We start from the raw sequence: 11,060 nt of genomic DNA, 5'->3' as shown, positions 1-11,060 counted from the left end.
GGGCCAACCTGGAATGAGATAATTAGATGCATAACTACATCATAAGAATGCTGTAAATAATTTTTATCATAAAAATCAGTATTTAGTCACATACACAATATGAAAAAATACAGTTATTAGTAAATAAAGTGTTGCTCTACAAAGAGAAAGCAAATTAGTAATAATTTTAGATATGGTCAACAGAAAAAATACGCAAATTAGTGAAAGTTCCCCGTGGAAAAGTGAATAATGTGTTCCACAAAAATCTGTGACAAAGTAGACCGTGGAAATGTGAAACATTCTAAGACTGGGGGCCACTGTATTAGGTATTATTATTATTATTATTTTGTTCATATGTGAAACAAACCTTCGGTCTTAACAATAGGATAATTTTCTAGTGCCTAGCTGGAACTGGTTAAACAATCAGATATTGTAAAGCAAGGAATCTGTGAAATCTGGCAATGTGTGCGCATATCAGGTGAAAGTTGGTCAAAGACCGCGCAACCCACGCCATCACATTAGTCTTTTTCTTGACTGCCTTGGTGAGTGACATGGTTGCTTACCCTCCGTCCAAGGCGGTTGTTTTGCCCGTGTTTTGCTCTTATTTGTTGTCGGTGTGTGTGTATGTGTCAGTATGGCTTCCTCTGCATCCTCATGGCCTCGTTGGCTATGTGCCTGGATGTTCAAGGTTTCCCGTGTTCTTGTTTCCTGGCTTCGTCTGCTACGGGCCCCCATTCAACTTGCGGTAGGTGCCATTCTAATTTCTGTAGTGTGACAAATCCCTGCCTGGAATGTCGTGCGTGGGCTAGATCGCAGTGGAAGTTATTTTATAGTAAGGGGGAGCATTACAGAGTTTTGACTCTTCCTTCTTGGGAAGGGTTTTCTTCTCCTCGCCTAGATGCTTTGTCTTCTCCCTCAGTCACACCCCATGATGCTAATGTTTGTGTACCTGCGTCTCCTTCCTTTTCTTCCATTGATTCGTCATTGGAAGTATCAGGAGGTCCTCAGGCTGATTTAATGAGTAATGTCATCCCCTCTTCCTCGGGTATTAATTTGCTTCCCGGTAGGGAGGAGGCTGTTTCATCTGTTTCTTTGGTTTCAGAGTCAGATGTGTCCAAAATAGCGGTGCTCTGGCTGTTGCTTGGTCTATGGGGTTCTCCCTCCTTGGAGGGGTTGTTGACGCATTTCTTGGAGGCTTGCTCCCCCTCTCAGGCCTCCCCCTGGTCTTCTCTATGTTGGTGCCTGTGGTCAGCCATCTTGTAATGCGCTGCCTGGGTATCATATTTTCTCTCTTCCAGTGAGGCCAGCCACTAGCTCAGGTCAGGGGGAGGTTTCATGACATCACTCCCAGATCCATCGGTGACATCACTCCAAGTTTCTTCGGTGATGTCACTCCCAACTACGTCGGTGTCGTTGGTTAGGACTGCTGCGCTGCCACTCGCTCCTGTGTTGTCATTGTTTGTTCCTGTGACGTCATCACTGCCATCTGTGATGTATCCTCATCCAACTATGACGTCTGCGTCCTCTCTTGCGGATCTGTCCGAGGCTTTATGTCAGGCAGTTCTCAAGAGGATAGGTTTGCTGCCTTCTCTGCTGAGAGGGCTGTAAGCAAGTGTAATGCGTCTCCTCCCTCTTCTCCTGCTAAGAGGGTGTGTAAGGAAGGAGAGGTGTCTTCTTCCCCTGCATCACCTCCTCCACCATGTCGGCGTATCAGGCGTTGGAGGATTAAGGACTTTGTCATTTCTTCCTCGGCAAGTGAAGAGTCCATTGCCTGCTGCTGCTCATGTCCATGTCCCTTCCTTGCATGTCCGATTTCCTGAGAGTGATAGTGCTTCATCTGCTGCTCCTTGTGGTTCTTCTCCCCTTGCTCAAGGCGTCGATGGTGTGTGTGTGTGGAAGTGGTGTCAGTAGGAAGGATCCATCCTCTGTATTGCAAAGTTGGATCTCCCTTGTGCAATCTGCTGTTGCTTCGTTGTCCCCTACTTCGGTATGTGGATGTGTAGCAGCCTCGCATGTACATGCGGATGTTGGTGATTCGTCCTCTGCTGCTTCTGCTCCAGTGCCTGCTCATCATCGTAAAGATGTTAAGGCGCCAGTGAAAAGATTGAAGGTTGTTAATATGGAAGTGGTTCAGCCGGTGCATTTACCCCCTTCTCCTGATGATGCTGTTCGTGATTCTCTTCCTCAGTCATCCTATTTGAGCCGGGTGTTTTTATAGTGTGGGGTTCCAGGTTGTATTTTTGCCGCTCATGAGTCCATCACCCCTCTCACTATGTGCGCTGTTTCTAATAGCCCACTCTTCTGCATTAGTCCTGGAGCTACTTCGGCATCTAGTTTTTCCAGGTTCCTTTTCAGGGATCTTGGGATCGTGCCCAGTGCTCCTATGATTGAGTACAATTTCCACTGGCATATCCCATATCCTTCTTTTTTCTATTTTCAAGTCTTGATCATCTTCTTCCCAGCTTTATCCCTATTTGGGGTTGCCGTTTTTAATGAGTCTCTTCCATCTACCTCTGTCCTGTGTCATTTCCTCTTGTACTCCCTTCTCCTTCATATCATCTCTTATGCCATCTCTCCACCAGGTCTTGGGTCTTCCTCTCCTTCGTGTTCCACCCACCTCCATGTCCGTCACTTCTCTTGGCATGTGTTGCTCTTCTCTTCTCATCAGGTGCCTGTACCATCTTAACCTTGCCTCTTGCACTTTCTTTGATGCTTCAGTGACTGTAGGTGTAAGTCCTTTACGAGAGAGAGAGTGAGAGAAAGAGAAAGAGAGAGGTGGGGGGACATTATTGTCATGAAAGTGACATTTTACTAATAAGATCGACTTCCCAAAAACAGCACCAAATTCCCTTCTGCGAAAATCATTCAACTGAAGTTTCACTTTATGTATTTTGAGATGAGATTCTCTTTGAGGATATAGGATGGGATATGATATCCCAGACACTCTGGATCAATCGATCTTTTTAGAGGAGGAATAAGATAGTTAGAAACGAGAGAGATTATCAGTCTATCTACCTAATAGTCTTATTACTGTAAGTGTTCAGTGTTGCTTTCATGGATTTGTGTGTAATCTCTATGGCAATTTAAATTATTCCACTTCATAAAACTAGGTAAGTACAGGTAGTCCCCGGTTATCGGCAGGGGTTCCATTCCCTGGAGTGTGCCGATAAGTAAAAACCGCCATTAACCAAAACTCAATGATTTATGATGCCAGATTGGCGCTTATGGCACGCCATAAGAACCTATGAATCATGCCTCTTTTTGTACTGGTTCTGTGCAAGCACCGGACATTCGCTTGCCATGTGGTTTATGGTCTAGTCTTGCATATTGCACTACCTGCATATGGGTGAGATGTAATTTTCATCTATTATTATTATTATTATTATTATTATTATTATTATTATTATTATTATTATTAAATATTATTATTCTGAAGATAAACACTATTCATGTGGAACAAGCCCATAGAGGCTTTTGACTTGAAATTCAAGCTTCCAAAGAATATGGTGTTGATTAGGAAGAGGTAAAGAGGGAGACACAGAAAGAAGAGATCTGACTTATTAAAAAGAAAAAATGTATTATTAATAAATAAAAAGATATTAAACTGCAACATGAATAGCATTAGGGTGGTAGTGCATGCATTTTTTCCAGCTTTTGAAGTTCCGATTACATGACATCCTCAGGAAGTCTATTCCGCAGTCCCAGTGGTGTGAGGAATAAAAGACCTCTGAAGCTGAGAAGATCAACAGGGAGGCATATTGACTGCATATTGGTGCTGCTGTTCAGTGAATCTGGCAGCTCTTGGCAGGAAAAGGGGATCAGGAATCAGTTGTGAATGGGAAAGATCACTATTTAAATACAACTCATGAAAAAGTGACAAACAATAGACTGTCTGTCGATGGTCCAAGTTGTAACTACAAATATGTATTAGGAAACGGAAACCTACCACCCCAAACCACTCAATCTAAAAGAAATAAATCTTTGGCAGAAGCATACATCTAAACCAGAGAACCATATTCTAGTAAAGGAAACACAAGTAACCTAAAACAGGTTGCATTGATTTTATCACTTATAAATACTTTATGAGGCCTTATGAACAGTAACTTTTGTGCAGCCTTTTCTGAAACTTTTTCTTAAGATGTTTCTCAAAAGTGAGATGTGAGTCAACTTACATCTAGAATTCTAAAGGTTCAGACTCATTCAGGAAAGTCTCATCCGCTTGAAGTGGAGGATGGGGTGGAAAATCTTTACAAGGTCTACTAATCAATAGTGTTTTTGTTTTAGTGGAGTTCAGCCTCATACACCACTGACTACACCATTCACTGATCCTGTCCATGACCTGATTGAGTCTGAGTGCAGCTTCATTTCTCATAAGTGGAGACTTTACTACACCCACAAATGTTGCATCATCGACATACTGAACAATCTTGTTTTCTATGCCAACAACCATATTGATTGTAACTAAAATTAAGAGTGGACCAAGATCACTACCCTGTGGAACTCGAGACACAAGAGGTCTGGTTTACCAATGATCCCATCAATAGCAACTCGCTGCTGCTTCCCTGTAAGGAAATCTTGAAGTGATCCTAAAACATATCCACCACTCCAACATTCTGAAGTTTATAAATAAGTGCCTTATGATTTACTAAATCAACAGTAGTACTAAAATCTATTAGAATTACTCTGCACTCAAAACTCTTATCAAGGTTTTCTTGCAAATGGCATGTCAAGTCTAAAAGAGCATTGCAGGTACCAAACTACTTTCTATATGCATACACACATATTGACTATCAGATAGCAATCCTCTAGATTCCACATATGTACATATGTGGAACTACATGCTAATTTCACTATTTGTTTACAAAACTTCTGATGAAAATACTGTATATATGAATGAGACCATATGTTATGGAAAAAAGTGCTGGAAGCAACTGGTTGACAACGTGAGGCAAACACACCATGTAAGACAAATAAGAAATCTGCTAGGTTTGCCATGACAACTGGAAGAGGACAGTCAGGATGGGTTCGAAAAATTATAAAACACGCTTAGAAGGAAAAGATTAGATAAAGATGAAGGCGCTTTCCGGATGATCCAAAAGAAACTTTTGCTATCTCATCAGCCTTTCCTACACTTCAAAAAACAGGAAAGTGAACATAAAAGGAGAGGGAACTCAAATCCAAGAACGTAGAAGGCCACGGTACAATGTCTATGGCACAAAAAACAGGAAAGTGAACAAAAAAGGAGAGGGAAGTCAAACCCAAGAATGTAGAAGGCCACAGTACAATGGCTATGGCACAGTCCAAGTTTGGAGAGTTAAGGTTTGTATTCAGAGTAACCATCTCTTAGAAAGGTTGCTTGCCAAGGCTAATAAAGGACCTTCTTACTGGTGGTTTGATTTCAGAGTGCCCTTCTTCTAGAAGAGTTGCCTGCCAAGGCTAGAGTCTCTTCTACCCCAGAGAATAAAGACTGCTGTAAATACACTGCTAGTGCATTTACTAAAATATGAACATTAATAAATTATTGTCCAATATTAACATGAAAGAGAAAAGAATTATAAGGAAAATTGTGACTCAGTATAAAGTAACTAAAGTGATGCACCATCCTAGTTACAGACTTGTTTAAGAGAGGGTCTTCTTACTTTAATTACTCATATGTAAGAAATTAAAATGTATGAGGTAGAATCCTATTGGGGCAAAATATATTACAGTAGTATATTGATATGTAAGAAATTAAAATGTATGAGGTTGAATCTTATTGGTGCAAAATATATTACAGTAGTAGTATATTGATTTAAGAAATCCAGTAAGGTAAAGGAAATTGTACAACCATATACAGGTTACTATGGGTTTTGTACTGTCATTATTTTAGACGGTGACAATGTATGTATTAGTTATTTTAACAGATTTACAAAAGTTTGTAGTAGATTATAACTATTAAAGGTTTTGTGACATGTTAAGGTGACTTGTAAGTTGTATTTCATGAAAAAATCATTTTGCCCTGGAGAAAATAAAAATTCAAGCACTGTTTTTATTGCTTGATAATGTGATGGTCTTTGACTTATATTTTGAAATGTTTTAGGTAAATGTATCGCAAGTCAGAGTGGATCCACTTTCTTTAGCATCAGTGCATCATCTTTAACATCTAAATGGATCGGTGAAGGTGAAAAAAATGGTTCGAGCTTATGGTTTGTGCTGTAGCTAAGGTAAGTTACTTGTTTGTAATTAAGTCATTGATAAATTGAACTATATAATTATTATAAAAATGCTAGCAATCAATTTTACGGATGCACAAACAGCTACCATATACTATGTTTGGTAATATCAGTTCTCATATTCTGTATGTCTATTCCAAGTACTATACAGGCAGTCCCCGGGTTACGACGGTCTCGGCTTACGACGTTCCGAGGTTACGACACTTGTCAATAGACATTATTTCCAGGTTTACGACGCATGTTCCAGGGTTACAACGCATGTTCCAGGGTTACGGCCTACAACGCTCATTTGGCAGATGAAATATGACACCAAAAATGCAAAATAATCAATTTCTGGGCTCAGCCCGTGTCGCTTTGTGAAATATCCTTTTAGTTCATATTTCTAAGGTAAAATTTGCTAACATTACCAGAGAAAAAACCAAAATGGAATGTCAGAGCATTCTGACTCGCTCACCCTAAATAAAAGAGGGTGTCGGTATGGTTTCTGGGGCGAGTGAAGCTACTACCACGGGCCTCTTGTCATTTAGATATCTCCTTCACAAAATCCCCCTGCTAGAGAGAGCTGATACACAGCCCGCGCCAGCAACTGCTACTACCAGCGCTCCCACGCCAACACCAGCACCTCTAGCGGCCATCCTTTCTTTCTGTTAGCAAGATCTTACACGCACGGTTTTTGTTTTTATTTGCCTGTGTGTTTTTCGCGTACCTTTTTACCTTTTTGGAATTTATCCTTTACTATGGAGCTTCAAGCTATTGCTGCAACTAACGTTTAAAGTACTGCCTAAAGTGTTTCTATCGTAATTTTGTTGACAGTTTCTGGGGTTCCGTTTTATTACCTTTATTTAGGTTTTATGACGGTGCAGATTTTTTCCTTCGTCAAAATAACTTTTCTGGGCTCAGCTCGTGTCGCTGCGCGAAATATCCTTTAATCTATTATTTCTAGGGTAAATGTACTAACACATACCAGAGAATAAATAAATAAAGAAAAAAGGTCAGTATAACTGACTCGCTCACCCTCCAAGAGAGGGTGTCGGTATGAACACTATGGCGAGTGAGACCACTACCACGAGCCAAATGCCAATAGAATTCTCCCACTACAAAATCCCTCCAAGAGGAGAGCCGACCCACAGAGTGGGCAGCAACTGCTACTACTACTCCATCCCATGCTGCCGACTGCTGCGCCTCTGGTGGCCATCCTTTTCAGTTAGCGCACAAGATTCACACGTGCCCTTTTTTACTCGGTGTTTTTTGTGCCCTTTTCTTTGGATTTATTTACCATGGAGCGTGCAGCCATCGCAGCAGCTAAGTTAAGTACTCAGTGTTTATTGCTATTTGGTTTTTTCCGGCCCTGAGCCCGTATTTGCCGTTTTTTTAGGTATAAAATACGAACTCTAGGTCGGAAGCATGGCAGCATGGTTCTGCCTCGTGGTGGGTTCGTTCTTGGTCGCCCATACCCAGAAACATCCCCTTACTTAAGTACGCTCTATTTCTATTATCCGCTTTGTTTAGGGTACGGTCTACACGGTTTTGTCATGCATGCATGTCTTTTACCTTATGTAGGCTCCTTCCATCCAAGACCCTAGCCACGGCTCTTAGTATCGGGCCTCGCTAGTTTGAGTGGTAGACTTGCTTCGGTTAGTCGTTACACTCCGGATTTTTTCTCCTACTACGTTGTTTTCTTTGCTTTCATTATTATTCATTTGATATTTGTTTAGGTTGTTAGTTTAGGCGTCTGGCTGGCTTAGCCTGAGTTATGGCCATAGGGTTCCTATATGCTACCGCTCTTCAGTTCGGTTGCTTCCCGATAGCATCTCTCTGATCAGTTGGTTATGTTTCTAGGCTTAGTTGTCTATTGTTTTGTTCTTACCGCCCCGTGGTCACTACGTGATCACGAGGCAGCCAGACGCCTGTCCAGTCACCTTCCCCCCCTCCCGCTCTTCTATAGAGTCGGGGGGGGGGGGGGGGGTGAGTCGGTCTGCCCATGCTCGCTCCGCATACCCGAGCCTGCCTCCCTTTCTCTCCCCCCAGGCGGAGGGAGTAGAGGGACGGGACAGACCCAGTGGACTCGACCTCTCCGGCTTCTCGGTCCGGCCGGATGGTAAGGTGGGGGGGACTGGCCTTTCCCCCCTCCGTTGCTACCCCGTCGCTCCGTTACTAGCCCGAGTCTGTATGTCCTCTCGCTCTTTCCCACCTTACTAGGGCTTCTTACCACCGGAGACCTGGCATCCAGCGGAAAGGTACTAGGTTGCCACCCAGCAGGGTGGACCGGAGCATACAGTTGGTCCCTTCTAACCACTCCGTCTCGCTGAGTTACAACACTCCGCCACGCACGGGACTTAGTCCGGTACGTCCGAGTTTTTAGGTTTTTAAAGATCGGTTTATGTTAAACTTAAGTAAGTTTATCTTAAGTACCTTAAACCACCCCCCCCCCCCACCCCCCCCCCCTCCCTTACCTGTCTCACCGGATCTCTCCGGGGTTATAGCCTATTCAGGACGATAAGGGAGGGGTTATGCCCAAATTTTTTCCGAGCTCCGGCATGCAACGGAGTTCTTCTGTCCTTTAGCCTGTAAGTGATAGTCTTTAAGATACTCATGTGTCTTTTCACTTACAGACCACCAACTGTGAGCATCCGGGATGCGCCGCCACACTTCAGGACCCATGTGGACACGAAGTTTGCCGGTCCCATGCTCCATGCGCGACTCCGCACGGGGACATCCAGGTCTGGTACACGAGACGTGTACCATCTGTTACGATCTGGTGATGCCAGCCTTCTTAGACGGGGTTAAGTTATTCCAACTCCTGGTAACTGGTCCTCATTTGTTATAGTGCTTAAGTTTTTACATTAATCACCCTAACTTAAGATAAAATTCAGGGGGTCTTATAGCCCCTATAAATTTTTAAGTTAAGCTTTAAATTGGTTTTAGTTTTAAGTTATTCTTAAAATCTAATCAATACCCTCTCTTCCAGGCTCCGGCTGTGAGGGATACCGCACTGGCCACCCTGCGGGCCTGGGTCTGGCGGTTTTGGGAAGAAGAACGCCGCCAAGGGTATGCCCTACATCCTTGAGAAGAGGTTGGCGGTACTAATCTTCCCCGGAGGCAAGGCTACAGGCTACGTCGACCCAGCAGAGGCGGCCCAGACTATCGCTTTCATCCAGCAACAGCTGGCTGCCTCGTTGACGGACCAAGGCCAGGACATCTCCTCGGAAGTCGCGACGCTTGATATCAATGTGGAACCTATGGTAGGTGTAGACGACCTGTTGGTCGAGGTAGGTACGTTGGACACCCAAGGGATACCCTTGGGTGCAACTGGTTCTTCTACCCCTGCAACCTCTCCATCCTTCCAAGGCTTTACAGGTAATGAACTATATACTTCTCCTGACGCTTCAGTTAGACCCAAGGTCAAGGGTCAAGCAGTGAAAACCCCTTGACAAAGACGTCGTCGTCGGTCTAAGAAGACGGCTTCGGCGTCATCTTCTTCTTGTAAGTCTCCGGCTAGAAACCCCGGAGCAGAGAGATCTAAAGCTTCTGGGTCCGGCTCTAAGTCCTCGAGGAGTAGATCCTCCAGGGAGAGATCTCACACTCCAGCGGAGTCGTCAGTTCCGCTACCCTTGGTTCCGATTCAGAGCCACCCTTCCACCCCTCCGCAGCAGCCTCCGGCTTTGGACTCCAATGCGGGTCTGTTACAACAAGTGGGCGATCTGGTTGGGTCTCTGAAAAATAGCATGGAACAAATGATCTCTCGGTTGTCTGATAGGATTACCTCTCAGGACAACATTATAGCCGGACTGAGCCAAGCTCCTCTAGCCTCTCCTCCACCTTTCAACACAGTGGAGCCCAGCTACCCCCGTATGACTCTCTACCTCCGTTCTCAATGAACAACCCTTGGAGAGTTAGCGTCATACGCCCCCTTCCAGGACGGGCTTATCTCTATCCCGGAATGTGGAACTCGGAGGATTGAGACTTCGAGTTCTACCCGGAAGACCTTCAGCCTCCGTTCATCGGCTACGCCAGGCTCACCGCCTCAGCCATGACTCGGGATGATAAAGTACCAAAGGAGACAGTCCTCTATTCACGTGACCAGGCTCAGAGAGAATGGCTCAGGTGTCTAGAGGACATGGATTGTTCCAACACGAAAATCCAATCTTTTAAGAGTCCGTTTACGATCTTTACGATGGACGAGAGTACCCCGCTCCCTTTCTTGACAAAGATCGCGACAACTACTATTCCAGCAGCCCAGAAGGGGGATTCCATGCCTCAACTGAAGGAAGCAGATCCTACATCTCCTTTACTTCCTTCAGCCGGTGAAATTGTGGGAAGATTTACCTAACACCTTCTCAGCTGGCAAACTCAAACCAGACTGTGCTATGGAGCAGTTTGGTGAGAAGCTACCTAGGCTTCCAGATAGCCTTATTCAGGCAGAATTCGATGCCAAATCACGGTTAGCCAGGTCTATTAATTCCATGGCTATGACCGAGGTGGCTACCATTGCCTATGGGTCGGAGCCACTCTTCAAGCTTCTTACCAAATCTTTGACTCAAACGGTGCAGTCGGATATGTTTGAGTTCGCCACTGCCAGGACGAATTGTAGGAAACATGTCCTACAAGAAGCAACAATTCGACACGAGCCGAATAAGTTGCTTACGTCAAGCATCTGGGGAGCAGACCTCTTCCCAGAAGCGATGGTGAAGGAGGTTCAGTCAGAGGCTACGAGATTTGAAACCAGAGCCTTAAAGAAACCGTTTGGGGTCTACGGCCAAGAGACGACAGGATCAAGCCGGTAAGGGTAAGGCTCAAAGGAAACCTAGACGTTTCCAGCCCTACCAGAAGAAGCAGCCACGCTTTTCTCAGCAAGTTCCGGCTGTTCCC

At 44.3% G+C, this 11,060-nt stretch overlaps 1 protein-coding gene across 1 annotated transcript in view; it reads left to right on the top strand.

The window, feature by feature from the left end:
• The window catches only part of LOC135216549 (fidgetin-like protein 1), a gene marked incomplete at its 5' end in the record, with an annotated part of 288,347 nt that overhangs the window by 99,749 nt on the left and 177,538 nt on the right, over positions 1–11,060 (top strand). The window contains one exon of the mRNA XM_064251924.1: positions 6,059–6,168. Coding sequence (XP_064107994.1) covers positions 6,059–6,168 — 110 coding nt within the window. The remainder of the gene's footprint in view (positions 1–6,058; positions 6,169–11,060) is intronic.

Source organism: Macrobrachium nipponense, chromosome 6 (genome assembly GCF_015104395.2).
Source record: "Macrobrachium nipponense isolate FS-2020 chromosome 6, ASM1510439v2, whole genome shotgun sequence".
Lineage (NCBI taxonomy): Eukaryota > Metazoa > Arthropoda > Malacostraca > Decapoda > Palaemonidae > Macrobrachium > Macrobrachium nipponense.
This window is presented reverse-complemented; position numbering and strand designations above follow the sequence as displayed.